This window comes from Malus domestica, chromosome 03 (genome assembly GCF_042453785.1).
Source record: "Malus domestica chromosome 03, GDT2T_hap1".
In the NCBI taxonomy this organism is placed as follows: domain Eukaryota; kingdom Viridiplantae; phylum Streptophyta; class Magnoliopsida; order Rosales; family Rosaceae; genus Malus; species Malus domestica.
In genome coordinates this window covers 33,643,148-33,661,667 of record NC_091663.1, presented here as the reverse complement: position 1 = coordinate 33,661,667, position 18,520 = coordinate 33,643,148, and the positions used below count along the sequence as shown (strand labels likewise).

The 18,520-nt window shown below is 40.9% G+C and overlaps 2 protein-coding genes and 1 pseudogene across 6 annotated transcripts in view; 2 read left to right on the top strand and 1 right to left on the bottom strand.

The window, feature by feature from the left end:
- LOC103427367 (bidirectional sugar transporter SWEET2-like) overlaps positions 1-7,018 on the bottom strand; it is a 28,440-nt gene extending 21,422 nt beyond the window's left edge. Inside the window, exons 1-8 of one of the 5 annotated variants that reach the window (XR_011579511.1) lie at positions 6,614-6,956; positions 5,529-5,565; positions 5,196-5,412; positions 4,946-5,104; positions 4,720-4,839; positions 4,444-4,600; positions 4,128-4,203; positions 1,093-1,701 (exon numbers count right to left, since the gene is read on the bottom strand). Coding sequence is in view for 3 of the 5 variants with exons in the window: in XM_008365423.4 (XP_008363645.1) it covers positions 4,487-4,600; positions 4,720-4,839; positions 4,946-5,104; positions 5,196-5,412; positions 5,529-5,565; positions 6,614-6,674 (708 nt within the window). In the remaining 2 variants the exon portion in view is untranslated. Of the gene's footprint in view, positions 1-1,092; positions 1,702-3,664; positions 4,204-4,438; positions 4,601-4,719; positions 4,840-4,945; positions 5,105-5,195; positions 5,413-5,528; positions 5,566-5,971; positions 6,259-6,613 lie in introns of those variants that run through there. The other 4 variants (XM_070819368.1, XR_011579512.1, XM_008365423.4 and 1 more) reach the window with 4 other exon arrangements.
- LOC103432357 (uncharacterized) lies at positions 1,212-2,908 on the top strand. Its single transcript, XM_029100672.2, has 2 exons — positions 1,212-1,712; positions 2,861-2,908. Exons 1-2 carry the CDS (start codon positions 1,212-1,214, stop codon positions 2,906-2,908), a joined length of 549 nt encoding a protein of 182 aa, XP_028956505.2.
- Positions 7,019-14,255: 7,237 nt separating the features above from the next.
- On the top strand, positions 14,256-15,005 carry LOC139194838 (delta(3,5)-Delta(2,4)-dienoyl-CoA isomerase, peroxisomal-like; annotated as a pseudogene).
- Positions 15,006-18,520: the final 3,515 nt, after the last annotated feature.

Sequence of the window (18,520 nt, the reverse complement as noted above, 5' to 3'; positions counted from 1 at the left end):
ACACTTGTCGTTCACGCAAATCAAATCTAAGAACTTTTCATTTACAAGCGGAATAGCACTTAACTGAAGTACTCAATAATGTCTGAACTTGAAATATGAACCCATATTAATGGGTAATAGAAGAAAATGAATGGGAGAAGTTATGATTGGGAACAAGATAAAAACGATACATGGTTGTTCAAGTACAACATAACTAACTCGATCGAATTCAAATTGAGCTTAAGTGTTCAACTTAATCGCGTGTGAACTATGACACAAACATGGCTTTAACAATAATCGTTCGAACTGCATTGTGTCTCGCGAATCTATTGCCAAACTGGCCTAGTTAAGTTAATACGTACCTTAAATCTATTTAACACATTGTTGATATCATATGTTATGGTTATATGGCCATATGTTTGTTAAAACACACATAGACAAATATCTACTTTAGATCTCACTGTCCGAAGCCCAAGGATCAGTATCTCACACAAACCAAGAGTTTTGATTTCTTTTTCACACAAACCAAGAACTTGAATTTTCTAATCCTTAGACTCCAAAATTAAGATCCGGAGAGGATCCAAATTCCTCACACAATACAAAACACTCTTCTTTTTTTTTATATCTAAATGCATGCATGGGCAAGGGTTGATGGAAGTGGAACCACCATATTAATTTGTTGGGTAAACTCATGCAACAAACTAAAGAGGTTTGACTCTCTCTCTCTCTCTCTCTCTCTCTCTCTCGTGAGCTCTTGCTTTGCTTCGTATTTATCCTCAGTTGTCCTCAACATAACATTGATCGTGATCATCATGTCGCATCCAACCAAGAAATGTCAAATCTCAGTTTATGACACGAGGAAATGAAAACGGCAAATTAGTCGTGCAACTCTTATGCAACGGTGCGTTTGGACGAGGAATTTTAAAGTTCCATATAATAGTAGAGAGAGAGAGATGGTTAATTAGGGTTTAGAACAACCATGGATACCCCATGACTGCCTTAATTCCCCAACGGTCGTAAAAACTCAACCAAAGAGAGCAGCTACGCCCTGCAGCCAGGCGGTGGATCATCACGTGTAGGCCGTACACTATCAATGCAGAATTAGCATGCATCTTTCTACGCATAAGAAATCATCACTCTGTTTCTACCCTTCTAAATATTCCCCATACAAAATCATCAAAATCTAAACTTTGTTAGTCGCTATACACCATATAAGGAAATAACAAAATCCCATGGAAGCTTTGTGGAATTTAGAAGACAAGTGGAAGCTCTCTACCCAACAAGCATTTCTGCTATTAGTTTCCGCTGCGTTCGCCATCGTCGGTCTTTGCATGGCGGCGACGGTTTTGCTAAAGAAGGCTCAGAGGAAGCCGGAGGAGCAGAAGCTTGTGATGAGCAGCCAGCGAGAGGAGGTAGTAGGTCAACCGAAATGGTCTGAGCCGAGTTGTGGTTGGGGGTCGATAAAGAGGGCGTTGGTGAGCTCAGTGCGGTGGAGCAGAAGGAGCAAGTGGGAGGAGAGGAGGGGCGGGAGCTGGAGAGAGACGCCGCGGCCGCTGCTGGACAAAAGGGTTGAGGTTGAAGTAGGGTGGCGAAGCCATAACTCGGATTCTCCTGTGTGGCAGAGGCCTATACTTATGGGGGAGAAATGTGAGCTTCCGAGGTTCAGTGGGCTTATTCTCTATGATGAAAGAGGTTGGCCTCTGTGTGACTTCCACGAGGAAACTAGAAACCAGGTATAATTCATCAATCTAGTAATTTTCCTTTGAATTTTTTTTTTGGGGTTACAAACCTTTTTGTCTTTATACCTAACAGTTATTTTGGTCACTTAAAAACACAGTGACCAAAATTGACTTTAGGTATAAACGCAGTGACCAAAAGGATTTTTTTTCCCTTATTTTTGCTGGGAACATAGATTTGATAGTTGATAAGAATTTCACAATCTTTTGCATGTCAGAGACTACGATAAATTGTTTTATGCACATTGGTAACCACAAGATAATTTAAACATCATGGCATGGTGAAGAACATGTTTAGGAATCATTTGGTTTTTTTAATCGGATTGAACTTGACAACTCACTAGATTCAAAGTACGTTTAAAACATAAATAAATGTTAATTTTCAAAAATTTGTCTAAATTGACGGTTTAGTCATCACAAATTGGCACCTATTTCTTCCTTTAACATATGTTGAATCTTATGAGTTTTCCAATCTTAGGCACCAACGCGACCCAAATCGCCTAGACGAAAACAGATGAAATTTCTAAGCCTTTATGAAACCATTTTTGGATAATCAAAATTTTGGTGGGAAGGATCTTGCCTTGCATACAAGATTTAGAGCATAACTGTATAACCCAAAACCAATTGACAATGAGTGGAGAGGCTGAAGATCTTTTAAGTGCTTATAGGAAAAATTCTCTCTCAAATTTGGGATACCCTTAACATAGCATATGCACAAAACACAATTTTATGGCCTCGTTTGGTACAGAGGATTTGAATGGAATAGAAAGGAACTATTTTGAAGGTATGTTAAAGGAAGAAATGAAGAAAATATAACCAACTTAGCGGTTGGAGATGGATTTCTTAACAAAAAATACTTAATTCCAATTGGCCCCAAAATAGTAGGTTTAGGAGAGAGAATTTCCCTCATATCTAACCCCCTAACGAATAATCATTCTCCTCCTCCTTCAAGTTGCCTTGACTTCAGAGGTTATCCATCCCAATCTAATCCTCTATAACAACCGAGACCTATAAATTACACAAATCTGGCCAAAACACGGAGATTTATCTAAAGCTTTGTATCAATTTAGACCCAAGAGAAACTTTCTTGTTATCAAATGTTGCATCTTTCTCAATCAACATATTCTTTTTGGTTTGATGTGCAGGATAAGACTGCTGGTGTTGGAAGAACAACTTTGAGGGACTTGCTGTAGTTTTTCTAACAGAAATGTTTTTAAAGGGATTTACCAAAACAGAGTGGTAGCTACCAGTGATGTGCATCATGAAGTTTTTGTATACAATGACAGATAAACAGTCAATGTGCAAATAAAGGAATGCACGATCTCTTCTCGCTTCATCTGCCATATTTGAATCAAGAAATGTTATTGGCACTCCAAAATATTCATTCTGAACTCGTCCCTAAAGAAAAAGACAAGGGCGGAAGGAGTGCAGAATAACTACTTTCAAGTGCTAATTTGATGGTCCATAGAAATTCCCATGTTCAAAATTAATCTCCCCTTCCCAATGCATGTGCAAGAAAATCTATAAACTCCATTAGTTAACCCACTAATATCTTAGAAAGCTTGGCAGTAAAGATATCGAAGAACTTGTTTATGCAGAATTATTGATATCAGCTAATCTATGCAGATCTTATTGTTCCTTTCAGTCTAATTAAAACTTTCCGATCACAACCAACTCATGCCTCAAGTACCTAAGCTTGCAACTCACGTTTCTTTTAAGTCCTCCCGTGTTTCTTTGGAACAGAGGTTTCTAATGAAGCCAGTTAGTATTTCTGATATGTTCAGATGGTTTGCTAGAATGTTTCTTCTAAAGCTTCAGGTATGAGTCAACAATTTAACATGTTAGACAATTTTATGCTATCACACAAGAAAGTAAAGAATTCAGAAAGAGAATTGAATTTACCTAAATTCCCAAAGAGAATACGAATGCGAAATAGAAACACAAGCAAATCAAAAAGTATTTCATGATTGATTCTGAAGCAGAAGGTACAATCACAAATCACATAAGCAAAAAAGAAGCTGAGAAAGGAAAGTGGAATTGAAACCGTGACACTGTATTGATTGTACAAATAAGGCAGGATGTGTTTCACATCTGAACCTTGACCTCTTCCGTTCTTTTCCTTGACATATACCAATAGTGAAGCTGCTAAAGCCATATAAAAACGGCTTTACAGGTTTCAACTTGATGCAGGAAAGATGAGAAGAAGTTGATCCGATGATCTGAAACAATTACATCATAGAACTCATACCAATTCATGAATGCTACCGATAAAAAAATGGGATTACTAGTCTGACAACTCTTCCAACTATCTATGATACACATAGATGCACTTTCACACATAGAAAGACAGAGGGAGAGAGTGAGGGCGAGGGGGATGACCTGAGAGGAGATTGAAAGGTCGAAAGGACATACTTTTTGTTTTCAAGTAGGTAAGCCGCACCACTCTTCTCTCCAATCATTTTGCCTACTTGATAAGATTTGTTCTCACCTATTAACAGTCAAGGATGAATTCAAAAGATTAGCATGACATTAATTTTACATGTACTCATGTATTCAGGGAAGGGAAACCCAGGCCACAAATTTCTTTTGCGTGGGGAAAATGGAGCATATATAGCATTTATTTGTGATAAATTTGACACTCAGAAGGATCAGACTTGTACATGCTAGAAATGAGAAGATTATGGTTTCCCGTTGCAATAAATAAAATTGAAAAAAAGATAACACTTACGTCAAAGACAAAACACATGCACTCTCTTGTTTCCGGAACTGATTTATGCATATGAAACTAACAACGGTTCTCTGGAGTTTCCTTTAGACGAATCCTTATAATGAAAGTACAACGCTAATTGTACAATCCCCAAAATGGTTCCTACTCCATTTGGGACCTGAAATGCATCAAGAATGATACTGTAAGACCTGGGAAACCAAGAACTTTAATCTGAATTGACAGCTCCATATATCTTTTCTTAAAAAATAGAGAAGATGTGCTGCAAGGGAATCTTACATAAACGAAGAGATCAAAATTAAAAATTCCATAAAGCAAGAAAGAGGTGCTCATGAGGAAGGTGGAAAGGGAGAGATAGAATGGCATAAATTCAACACTCTTTGTTCGGATCACCAAGTTCTGCAAAAACACAACAAAGTAAATAAGGTAACACAACAAAATACATAGTTGATGCCAACATAAACCAAAATAAAGAAAGTACGGCAAGGGCCTTGGATTAACTTACAATTATAAACAAAGGAGATGCAAACATTGATATTAGAGATGCACAACTAAGCAGTCCAACAACTAGCCGACGCAAAGCAGCATCAGGAATTTGCAAGCTCCCATATACTATGATTGCAATTAGACCACAAACTGCTGCCAGCAATCCCAGCATCCTCATCTGCAAAGATAGAGGGAACTAACGACACTTAGAACATAATAAGGCTTTCAGAAACTTCACCAAGGTATCAGGTGTGAATAATATAGGTAACCTTTTTTGTTCTCTCAGCGTATATTATGAAGAGGGTTATGTACACTAATTGAAACACCGCGCCAACTGAATTGACCGTCATAACCATTATGTTATCAGGAGATATAATAGGCGATCCATACCACATGCTGATCAAGCAGTTCAAAAGGGCATATATGTATGGGAGCCCTGAGAACTCTTCAGTGGCACGGTTTCTCATTATTCTTCTAAATGTGTGTCTGAAAGTAAGAAAATAAAGCCAATTAAAAAACAAACCGGTGAGGAAATGAATACAAATCGTTCTTGTTCTCATGTTTTCTCACATTTAATTATTACCAAACTGATAAAAACTTACATTGGTGAAACAAACAGTCCAAAAGCAAAGATGTTCCCTGCAACAGATATTAAAAATCAGTGGAACCCCAATATGCGTATATACATATATCAATATAATCCTGGATTCAATTGCGAGAATCAGAGGTCATCACAGGTTACGATTCAACACTGAGAATTTGAAATAGCGGGAAATAATTTTTCTTAATATTTTTATATTTAAAGTTGCCGGTGTAACCGGGTGTTTCTTGATTTAAAGTTCTAAGACATGATTTGCGCACATGTCCAAGCATTAGTACCACCATTCTGTTATAGTTCAACGCAAATTAGTGATGTCTGAGATTCCGAATTTGTTATCGAGCACAGTTAGCCTCAGAAACTACTTAGATGGACAAATCCCGCATTTATTAGTTGAACAGCTTAGTTTAGAGTACACAGCACACAAAAGCTTTCAGCCAAACTAACATGTGAATCAAGAGTTGATGCATTGTTGTAGCTCAGTAATTTTGGAAGCCAAAATCCTTTTACGGCAATAGAACTCAACGTCGATATTGCTGCTTTCACGAAATGCCTCATTCCAAGCATTGAAACTTCTTACTAAATAGGGCGAGCGAAAGAGATTTAAAACTGATATCAGTCAGGAAAAACGCATGGCAATACATCAAATATTGCTGCCAAAGCTTTGAACTTTTGCATGATAACTTGGTAGCACAAAAGAATTGGTCTTGAAGATTTAAAATTCTCTCTCATCACTGCAAAATAACATCAATATGTTTTCCAATTTAAAAACTCTCGTCGATAACGATTGTCAACTAACAATCCTGATATCAAACAGCAACGTGGGCTGCTGAACTAACTTCAAGACTTTTGCCCAGTTGCCTAGAAATCAACAGAGCCAACAGTTTCCAACCAAAATTAACCTACTGGAATATCATACCTCCACCAAAAAAGTTATCCTTCCTTTTGCAATGAATGCAATTCCAGAAGCCAAGGTTTAATCTTTAATGGGTAATTTCAGTTCTTAATTAAGAAAAATTAAAAGCCAAAAACAGTAACAATTCGGACAATGATCGCAAAAACAAAAAAGATTCAAGAGAATAATAGCACCTGCAATTCCAGCTGCACCTTTGCAGATTATGAACACGGGATTTGAAGGTGAAAAAACCATCAGTCCCTTCAACTCCAACTCCAACTCCACACTAAACAACCAGAAAGCAAACCCAAATCACCTTTCAAAAAAAAACCCAAGAGAGTTATAGGCAAACCTCCTTCTCTCTCTCTCTCTCTCTCTCAAATATTGGAAATTTGGCAGAGCCGCCCAGGTCTCAGAGAAAAGGAGAGGAGCTGTTGCTTAATAAGCACATGTCCTTATAATTGTTATCTGCCTCTCATTATATTTTATATTTAGACAATTTGCAAATGTAGAACACTCCATGGCTTTCAAGACTCCAACTTGGGACTTTTCAAGGGGTCGACTAATAAAAGCTTAGACATTTCTTGCTGCTTGGTCCTACAGTTCCTCGGTATTATCCTAAGCTTATAAGTGATAAGTTTTAAATTAAACCAAAAGCTCGGTAACAAATTATTATATTAATTTATCGTGTAGTTAACTTAATTTTTTTATTACTCATTTTTACTTCTAACATATCTTTTTAATTTTCGACTATCGGATCGGACGAATTGAAAAAGATCAAATGACACAAATTAACAAGAGATGTATAAAAGGTAAAAAATAATGTATGGATAACACATCTCTATTAAGTCCTCATAACGAATATAAATATAGTAGGCTTATTCTGTAGCTTAATTCAAATTTCTTATTTCCAGTTATATTAGGACGCTTGATAAATTAGGTTTGAGATGGGAGAAAAATCTCTCATACTTGTGTGTTCATTGACACACGTGTAACAATTAATGGGTGGATGGTGTTAATTCGAACAAGGAATGCTGAGCTGGCTGATATTAACGAAGTTATGAGTGGACCACTACAATGTACAATCACATGCTTGATGTCATTATGCACATTAGGTACGACAGGTCCGACAACTCCCCTCATTTGACATTTCCACTATCATGACATGTTATAAACATGGATCGAATCGTGGACCCGTGGTTCAGATTTAGATTAAATCTGGATGCAAAAGATAAGTCTTTGAGGGACTGAGAGACCGGGCAGGTGGTATTTTTCCAGAGGAAAAAGTTGAGTTCTTGTTTGATGGTATGGATTCGAACTTTGTTGGGTTCTTGTTTGATGGTATGGATTCGAACTTTGTTAATGATTAATTTAACATCTAAACTATTGTTTGATAAAAATAAAAAATAAAAAATAAAGACATTATGGGTTATTTAAAGGGAAATGTTATTAGCATTCCAAAAATTTCATTATACACTTCTTACTAATGTATTTTTCTTTCCTAATATAGAAAATTTGGAGTGTAGAATGAGATTATTGAAGTGATAATAACAATTTCCTATTTAAAAAGGTGTTCAATCTTAGAGAATTTTGAGTTTTGAAGACAAATCCGTGATATTATTTTTTACATAATTTTTTACATGCGTTTTTGTGGGGTTCATTTCTTAATGTATTTTAACGATCCAAATCGTTTATATTTTAGGTCTTCTCTCAAAGATCTTGCCTTTAAAAAAAATACCAAAATATGAAATTATATAACCATTGGAATAAGGATTTAAGGTTTCTTTGTGGAATTCGCTCATTTTCTTTATTACAAATGAATAACTTAATAATTTTGAATTTATCTAATTTTCTGCAATGATGATCTATGAGATGTTCTAAAAGATAAATGGTTTAGTTCGTTAAAATACATTACGAAGTATACCTCATTAAAATATGTTTAAAAAAATTGATGTCACAGATCCGATTTTAGATTTTTAATTATCAAGGTTATAGATATGATTGTCAAATATCTATTTTACCCGGACGCATTGGATTTTCAAGTATTCTTGAGTGATATTTATGAGTTCAATTAATTTTTTGGTTGCGATTTTAAGTCAATTGAAGAAAAGATATTCATAATCTTCCTTAAATTGCTAACGCTTCAAACATTATGAACATAAAAATTAATAATAGAAACTAAGAGTGATGTTGGACAAAACACGAAAAATGTAGTTTACCGAAGGAACATCCAAGTAGGAACTCTAGAGGATTTTCTCTGTAAAAATGCATATTATATCTCAAGTATAATGATGTAGATATTTCTAGTTGATTAAAAGGTTCCCTACTAGATGATAATAAGGAGATGCAACTATATCCATCTTGAGTGAAAGGTGTAAATATTTTTCCAACGAGGATCGGCTCACTTGGTTAGGTATCTTTTTTAATATGTCACTTTACTTAGTGCGCGATCTGTAAGTTTCTACGTAAATTTATATCAATGGTAGTTGGTAGTTATTGTCAGCGTAAGTCATTTTCGGCTCGAGGTTCTATGCCTGGTGCTGGTGATGAGAGTAAAAGAAAGTAAAAAAAACTTGAGAAAACGAAGTGAAAATTTTATTTTGTTCATTATAAATTATGGTAATTTATTTAGTTTGGCTTTTATTGCTTAGATCATCTCTATTAAAAAAATTATAGGAGGTGATCAATGAGCTTGAGACGAAAGTCATAAGGCAAAAATAGTTTTGTAGACTCACATGATTACTTTTTCAAGAGCTTGTTGTAATCTTTTTTTTTTTTTGGGTCAATGTTGTAATCTAATTATATGCCACCAAACAAAACCAATAAGTACTCCAACTTGGCACAGTGTATAGCCTAATTATTTTTTCAAGAATAAAAATATTACAAAAAAAAAGATTCTTTACGGCTTACATCGCCAAAACTTACAAAGAGAAACTATTACATAAGAAAAATTACTAAACTAAATACAATATTAACTATAATCAGTATGTTTTAAATTAGCAAATTGTTATTAATTATGTGAATGTAGACATCGAAATTTCGTAAATAAATGTTGACCGATAAATCAAAGTGTCAACGCTCATGTATTACATAAATTTTACACGTAGCGTGTGACTCAACGAAAATTGAAATGAGTTGGAAAAGTCATCAAATAGGACACGTGTCAACACCTGGCAGAAACGACTTATTTCATCTGGGATATTATATTCAAAATTAGGCATTGGAAAATTCTATAAATACAAGCCCATTTCATTCATTTAAAGGAACCAATTCATATTACACCTTGAAGCTCTGAAGCTCTTTAACTCCGAAGCTCTCAAGCATCCAGGTTCCCGAAGAATCAAGAAAGCCTTCTTCGTTCTTCGTTCATCGTTCTTTCAAGATCAAGCCCCGACGGCCCTTGAAGAAAGTGTTCTTCGTTCATCGTTCACCCAAGATCAAGCCCCAACGGCCCTTTGGATCAACGAACGTCGACAAATCCATACATCCAACCGTTCTTCAAGATCAAGCCCAAAAGCCCTTGAAGACCCGTTCATCACTGTTCTTCAAGATCAAGCCCAAAAGCCCTTGGAGATCCGTTCATCACTGTTCTTCAAAGATCAAGCCCAAAAGCCCATTTGAAGATCCGCTCAAAGCCACCTTCAAGATCAAGTCCACGGCCCTTGAAGAACGTTCATCCTTAAATCAAGCCCCAACGACCCTTTGGATCAACAATCATCCACCGTTCTTCCAAGATTAAGCCCCGACGGCCCTTGGATCAACAATCATCCACCAATTCAAGATCAAGCCCCGACGGCCCTTGAAGAAAGTGTTCTTCGTTCATCGTTCTTCCAAGATCAAGCCCCAACGGCCCTTTGGATCAACAATCATCCACCGTTCTTCCAAGATCAAGCCCCGACGACCCTTGGATCAACAATCATCCACCAATTCAAGATCAAGCCCCGACGGCCCTTGAAGAAAGTGTTCTTCGTTCATCGTTCTTCCAAGATCAAGTCCTGACGGCCCTTGGATCAACAAGCCACCGTTCTTCAAGATCAAGCCCAAAAGCCCTTGAAGATCCGTTCATCACTGTTCTTCAAGATCAAGCCCAAAAGCCCTTGAAGATCCGCTCATCACCGTTATTCAAGATTAAGCCTCAACGGCCATTGAAGAAACACTCATCCTCAAGATCAAGCCCCAACGGCTCCTTGAAGATCCGCTCAAATCCATCTTCAAAGATCAAGCCCACGGCCCCTTGAAGAAACTTCCAACAGTTCATCCAAGATCAAGCCTCGACGGCCCTTGGATCAATCAAACATTCACAAATCAACACCTTACGGAGATCGAATCAGAGGATCAAAATAGAGAGAGATTGTAACCCAAAATCATCAAATACAAATATTTGTTTGTGCACGTTGTTCTTGTCTCTTTCGTTTCAGGAAAAATTTGTGTTCACAAATTGGCACGCCCAGTGGGACCATCTCTACCTCTCATCTCTTTCTCCGTTCAAGGAATCCAAGCACACCTCAAAGTCAATGGCATCAAGCAAGGGACAAGCCGTTCTTGCAACCACTGAGGGAAGGATCCTAAGCACTTCTGCCGCAAACGGACAATCCATTGGCGCCACGACCGCTCCTCAACATGCCACTTCAAAATTGGTGCCGCTAAAAGAGCAAGGGGAGCATCCAATGTGTGAGTCTGTCATCAACCTGACCTCACTGGGGGCACCGAAGCATGATGCTAAGGCACATAAGATGACATCCCAAAGCAGCCAACGACGTTCTTCATCAGCATCCTGGATGTCTAAAGGAAAGTCACGTCTATTGGTCGCACAAGTCATGACTATCGGCGTTACCTCCGTTGAAGAACAACTGGCTCAGATGAATGAAGCAATCGCAAGGCTAACCCAAACTGTGGAAGAAAAAGACTTGCAAATCGCTGCACTCGTCAGCCGACTGGAGCCACAGGACGACGAGAACCCTAACCCAGAAGATGAGCCTCAGGTGGAGAAAAACGATGCGAAGCCGGAGCCAGACCAAGCAGCGGCACTCATGGGATCTCTTTCTATCCAGCAGCTGCAAGAGATGATCACCAACACCATCAAGGCACAGTACGAAGGGAGCTCAAATACCTTCGGGTTGTACTCAAAGCCGTATTCAAAGAAGATCGACGCCTTAAGGATGCCGAAGGGTTATCAACCACCAAAGTTCATGCAATTTGATGGACAGGGAAACCCGAAACAGCACGTTGCCCACTTCGTTGAAACTTGCAACAACGCGGGGACGGAGGGAGACTACCTCGCCAAGCAGTTTGTGCGCTCGCTGAAAGGAAATGCCTTTGAGTGGTACACGGACCTAGAGCCCGAGTCCATCAACAGCTGGGAGCAATTAGAGCGGGAATTCCTCAACCGCTTCTATAGCACTCGCCGTACTGTGAGCATGCTAGAGCTGACGAGCACGAAGCAATGGAAGGAAGAACCAGTCATGGACTACATCAACCGATGGCGTAATCTAAGCCTCGACTGTAAGGACAGACTCTCCGAGATTTCTTCAATCGAGATGTGCATCCAAGGCATGCAATAGGGTTTGCAATACATCCTTCAAGGCATTAAACCGCGGACCTTCGAGGAATTGGCTACTCGCGCCCATGACATGGAGTTGAGCATCGCCCATCATGGGAAGAAAGAACCGATCGCCGACTACAAGAACGACAAAGTTCTTGGGACAAAAGTGGAAAAGGCCGCATGGAAACCCACCAAGGAAGCGATGACGGTCAACACAGCTCCCGTCAAAATCTCCACACGAGGCAAGGCAATTCAAACCGAAGCTTTTCGTGATCAAGAGATGCGTAGACGCACTTTGAAGGAGCTTGAGGAGAAGATTTATCCATTCCCCGACTCTGATATAGTTGCCATGCTGGATGACCTGTTGGACAAGAAGGTGATCAGTTTGCCTGAGTGCAGACGGCCGGAAGAGATGAATCGTACCGACAACCCAAGATACTGTAAATTCCACCGCTTCATCAGTCATCCAACGGAAAAGTGCTTCGTACTGAAAGATCTCATCCTGAAGCTAGCACAGCAAGGGGAAATCGAGCTTGACCTCGAAGACACGGTGGCGGCACACACTACTACTATCGTGTTTGAATCACTCGATCCTGTGCATCTCCGAAGCATGCATGATCATTCCCGTCAATGTTCAAGTCACATGGCACCTCCTACACAACCATCACCGATGGCAAGCAACCAAGATGCATCTACTGGTGATAAGAAATGGCGGACATCGATGACCTACAAAAAAACGAGAAAGCCAAGACCACAAGCCACAAGGCCAAAAGAGGAGCCTAAACCCGCCCCTCGAACTTCAGTCTTCGAAAGACTGAATTATTCAAAACCTAGAATTGCAACACTTGATCGCATCAGTGGTCGAGACCAAACTTCTGTCTTCAAAAGGCTTGAGATGCCAACACAGCAAAGATCAGTCTTTGAAAGGTTATCAAAGCCCAAGAAACAAAGTGGCACAGCTAGATCTCCTCCGCAACGGTCGGCTTTGGACAGACTTGAAGAAACTAAGAAGCCTTCTAGAAACAGGAAGACAACGCCAAAGGGAGAGAAGCTAGACAGTCTAGCAGGAAAAAACGATGTTCAAAGCTTGATTCCTTCAAGGATGAAGCGCCAAGCAACTTTGGAAGTCGACACAAAAGGACCACTGAAGGTAAGGAGGCGCACCATCATCTACACCGGCCAATCTTCACGGCAACAAACCCAAGAGGACTGCACTGAAGAGAAGGCCCGAGAAGACAAAGAAGACAAAATCCTGGAAGAAGACGTCACTTCCGGCTCTGTCAACTCAAAATCTTCACCTCAATCGCTGGGGGCATGCTCCAAAAACATGCCAGTCAAGCCGAGTGAAGTTGAAGGATGGACTTATGTCACTCCGAAGAAATTGCACAAAAAGCATATGTCTTCTCCACAAGCTCACAAATGGGAAAGGGGGCAAAACAGCTCATGTTCACCTCTAGAACAATGTGAAAGTGTTGGAGATAATGAAACTTTGACGCAAAGATCATCCATCCCCATCACGATGTGTGACATCTTCCCAGAAGATTTCTTCAACTACTCAGTCAAGGCTCCTTGCTATGAAGATTGCGAGGAACGACTCTCTCAGATCGCTTGACGAACCAAAGCTCCTTGTCCGCACGAGCCTAAACTGTAGGACACAAAGCTCCTTGTCCGCACGAGCCTAAACTATAGGACACTAGGCTCCTCGCCTGCACGAGCCTAAACTGCATGGCACTAAGCTCCTTGTTCGCACGAGCCTAAACTGCACGAACCAACGCTCATTGCCTGCACGAGCCTAAACTGCATGGCACTAAGCTCCTTGTTCGCACGAGCCTAAACTGCACAAACCAACGCTCCTGGTCTGCACGAGCATAAAAGGCAACACCAACGCTCCTTGCCTGCACGAGCTAAAACGGCAACATGGCACCAAATGCTCCTTGTCTGCACGAGTTGAAACTGCAAACGACACCAACGCTCATTGCCTGCACGAGCTGAAACTACAAACGGCACAAAAAAAGAAAATACCAAAAAAAAAATATATATATGTATGTATTTGAACTACGTTTTGACTTGATCTCTTTCCTTGGAAGGGTACGTAGGCAACTTGAATATTCAATTACAAGTTCAGTCAAATCAAAATAAAAAATAAATGCTTTATTAAATAGAGTCAATTTTATTTTAAAAAAAATGAATACATATGTTATTATGTATTTAAAAAAAAAAGATACATGTTTTACGTATTTACAAAAAAAAATACATATGTTTTATGTATTAAAAAAAAATATATATATATATATATGGATCCCAAAGCAACACCAAGCCCAATATGCTGCAAGCCCATCCAAAGAAGTCGTCATGATCCAAAAGATACCAAAGGCAGCCCACTCAGCAGCCTTGTCGACATCAACGTCATCGTCCTCAGCGGCACCGGTGACCGCTTCTACGCCGGAATCGACCTCAAAACGCTCACATCGATCTCCGAAAAGTTCGTCTCCGTAGACCGAGGCCGCGTCGGGGAGCAGTTTCGGCGGGAGATCAAGTGGTTGCAGGATGCGATCACGGCGATTGAGCGGTGCCGGAAGCCAGTGATTGCGTCCATCCACGGGGCGTGTATCGGCGGTGGTATCGATATCGTGACCGCCTGAGACATAAGGTATTGCAGCAAGGACGCGTTCTTTTCGGTCAAAGAGGTCAACTTGGTGATCACGGCGGACCTCGGGACGCTTCAGAGGCTGCCGGGAATTGTCGGGTACGGAAACGCGATTGAACTAGCGCTTACGGGTCGAAGGTTCTCGGGTCCGGAGGCTAAGCAGCTGGGCCTGGTTTCTGGAGTGTTCGACTCCAGGGACGAGTTGGAAAACGGTGTACGCCTCATCGCTGAAGGAATTGGATCGAAATCTCCACTAGCAGTGACCGGGACGAAAGCGGTATTGCAAAGAAGTAGGGAGCTGAATGTGGAGCATAATACTGTGCCCGAAGACCCAAATATATCGGCCTTTGACATTGAACAAGAATCATATGGTCATAGCTCGGCGGCTAATAGGTAACTCCCAAGAATCCCTAGAATTCCATACCACTTTGCACTTCCAGTTGTCCGTGACAGGTCTACCAGTATCGCGGATGAAGTAATTACCACGCCAGCAGAAACACTACCAAGTGTTGCAGCATCAGGTGCAAGAACATTGGTTCACCGTCGCTATGTGTGCACTCGAGTACAAGAACTCCGAGAAAATTGGAATGCCATCCAAAGTAGTTCATTGAGCTTCACTTCGAGATCAATTAAATCTGGCTGCATTAGTAGTCAAAAGCCTAAAAATGGTGTGATAATCCATGAAAGATCAGGCCAAACACAGTCCTCATCTTCCACAAGTGGTCAACAACTGAGAAATCGAGACAGTTGTGGCTTAAGTGATATCGACAAAGCATGGAAATGATGGAAATTGCAAAGTCAAGAATGGATGCTGGTAAAAATTGCAGCGGCAGTTCCGTCAACACAACAAGTGATTCAAGAAAACGAACCAATGTAAGTCCTTGTTTTGGTACTTCAAGTCAAGCACAATCCTCATCTTCCGCAGGGTGTCATCAACCAATAAATCAAGTTGGTTGTGGAACACGTGACATTAAGTCGAAACAGCACGTTCATACAAACACCAGCAATAGCAGTGATGGATGCACACGCTGCAACCACCACTCTCAACCGTCGTCTCCGTCAGTCTTCCAGAAGAAACTGAACGGATGCGAAGGCCTACGACGTTGCTGCACAGCGCTTCCGTCGTCACAACACCGTCACCCCGATGACACTCTTGCTCGCGGCAGCGATTTCGAATCAGGTGGCTCGACGTCGTCTCCGAACCGTATTGAGTGACAACTTGTCGGTTTCAGATCTGGGTTCACCTGCCCCGGTCATTTCCTCGCCGTGCGTTCTTTCGGTTCCAAAACCTCGTCCCCGTCAACGCCGTCACTTCTGAAGATTCTGACGGTGATGGTACCACCAAAGGCTGTCTCTTTCACTGCAGCTGCAACTTCACTTGACGATAAAGAAGATGCGACTTTAGGAGTTAGATACTGTCTTCCTCCGCCATGGCTCATGCACAGCTCCGTCCTCACTCCACCCAAACCCGACCTGCTGCACATGGTGCGCACACCCGGAGCAAGTTGGGCTGCGCTCTCGGCATCGACTCCTTCCACCGCAGCGCCTGGCCTCCTCAACTCCATGTTTTCCGTCGAGTTCCATCCTTGCATAGCACCGTATATAAAGAAAAAATATATACATATATCATGGTGCGGTATGAGTATGAGGGCCATCATTTCATTAGTGATGGTGGGTGTAAGCACCACGAAAGGAAAAGAAAGAAAAGGGAAAAGCAAAGGTGGTGCCTCAGCCATGACAACAAAAAAAGATAATAAAAAATGAAAAGATGGTGCATGCAAAAAGAAAGTGGTGGCAGCTAGCACCGAAAGAAAATAAAAAAATAAAAAAAGGAAGTGGTGGTGCGCACCATAAAAAATGGTGGAGCAAAGCAAAGTGGTGTCATTACGTGAAAAAAAAAGAGGAGGTGCATCAGGCACCATATGCAAAGAAAAAGAAAATAATAATAATAATAAAATAAATAAATAAATAACAATATATATACATATATAAATGGATGGTGCATCTGGCACCATGTGCCAGCAAAAAAAAAAAAGAAAAAAAAGTTATATATAAAGAAGTGGATCCTTGGTGGCTAGCACTATGCAAAAAAAAAAAAAAAAAAAAATGCATTAAGAGAAATAGAAGTCCATTTTATTTTTCTGGAAATTTTACATAAATGTGTACATACCTTTAAAAAAAAAAAAAAATCAAATCAACTCAAAATTACAAGAGGGGATCTTCAAGGACGATTAGGTGGCGCCTCACAACTCGGCGGAGCTCCAGGAAGAGTAGGTGCCGGAGGTTGACTGTTTGAAGCCTCAGCAATCGGCAGAGCCTCAAAAGACGAAGGCAAATGCTGCTGGAACAAACCCACAAACCTCTGATGATCAAGTAAAATCTGACCATCAGATTCCTGCATCTGGTCAATCTTCCTCTTCATGTTTGTCGCATAGCTACGTGCGAGCTTATGCAACTGTTTGTTCTCCTGCTTGAGCCCTCTAATCTCCTGTTTAAGACTCATCACTTCAGCCGCCAATGATTCAACTTGACGGGTTCGAGCAAATAGGCGTTGTGCCATATTAGACACAGAACCTGCACACTGCACACTGAGAGCCAGAGAATCCTTAACAGCCAACTCATCAGACCGTTTGGAAAGTAGTCTGTTATCTCTGGGAGTGACAAGGTTCCGGGCCACCACCGCAGCGGTCATATCATTCTTCACCACTGAATCCCCAACGGTAAGAGGACCAGTGGGGGATATGAAGGATGGGCGCCATATGTTGTCTGGAGAAGAAGGGACTGCCTCTTCACCAAGATTCAAGTCAAAACGACGATCGGAGGGGCCAGACATTTTCAAAGGTGTTAAAGAAAGAAGAGGTCGGACAAATCGAGATCTTAGAAGTGCAAGAAGGTACAAGCAAAAATTCAAGTGTGCTTTGAAATGAACTGCCTGCCTCTATAAAAAAATCAGCACTCGACGGGATTTCAGAGATCGAAGAGGCGAGCTTAGAATTCGAAGAGGCCATTCAAAAATCGAAGAGGCAAGCTCAGAAATCGGAGAAGCATCTTGCTTTTCCAGACGCGTCGGCACCCGTCACACGCAAACTCAGATTTGCGGAAATCACGGGTAATTTGTCGAAGCGCTGATCCCAGATATCGAAGAGGAGCCAGTCTTTTTCAGCCGCGTCATCACCTGTCATATGCACACTCAACTTTGCGCAAATCACGGGCAATTTGTCGAAGATTTTCGGTGAAGGAGAAAGCACGTGAAAGTTTACTGTTCAATCACGCGTTAGTTGCCGACACAAGTGAAAGAATAGTACCTCTACAGGTATTAAGGGACCTCCTATAACTGTCCACCTTCACCTTCCATAGCAAGGCAGACATACAGAACCTTTCTTCATCTCCGAGAATGCCTTCCCAACGAAGCATCTCGAGTCACTTAGTGTTCCTTATTCCTTGGGGTACCTCTGTAAGCCAATAACTTCAAAGCAAAAGTATCTCATATCACCAGGGTAGAAAGCAAGAATATCTCATATCATGCGTTCTCCCTGTCGTTTCCTTTGTCCTTGCTCCTACCTACAAAGACAAGGATAAAGAAAACAATATGCCGGAACTTCCACTCAAACTCGGGAAAGGAACCGACTGCTTGGAACCCTTCCCTGATTGCCTGCCTAGCACTGCTCTCGAGTACTCGTCTCCCACTGCTGCTGTACTTCCATAGAAGCTGTCACATCTGCCTGGAGAACAGATAAGGCAAGTGAAAATGATACCTTGCAGCATGTGGAGACAACGTGCTGAAGAAACAAGCAGAGAAGAATGCGGCCTGCACAGTCAACTCAGCAGAAGGAGTCCGAGCTGAAGAACTCGATAAGCTGCCATATCTGCCTGAAGAAACAAGCAGAGAAGAATGCAGCATGCTCAGTCAAC

What these genes read in the sequence shown, in the direction of transcription:
- LOC103432357 (XM_029100672.2), top strand. Translation starts at nt 1,212, where the DNA reads ATGGAAGCTTTGTGGAATTTAGAAGACAAGTGGAAGCTCTCTACCCAA. An exon ending in ACGAGGAAACTAGAAACCAG is followed by an intron (nt 1,713 to 2,860) that starts GTATAATTCATC and finishes TTTGATGTGCAG; the next exon opens with GATAAGACTGCTGGTGTTGG.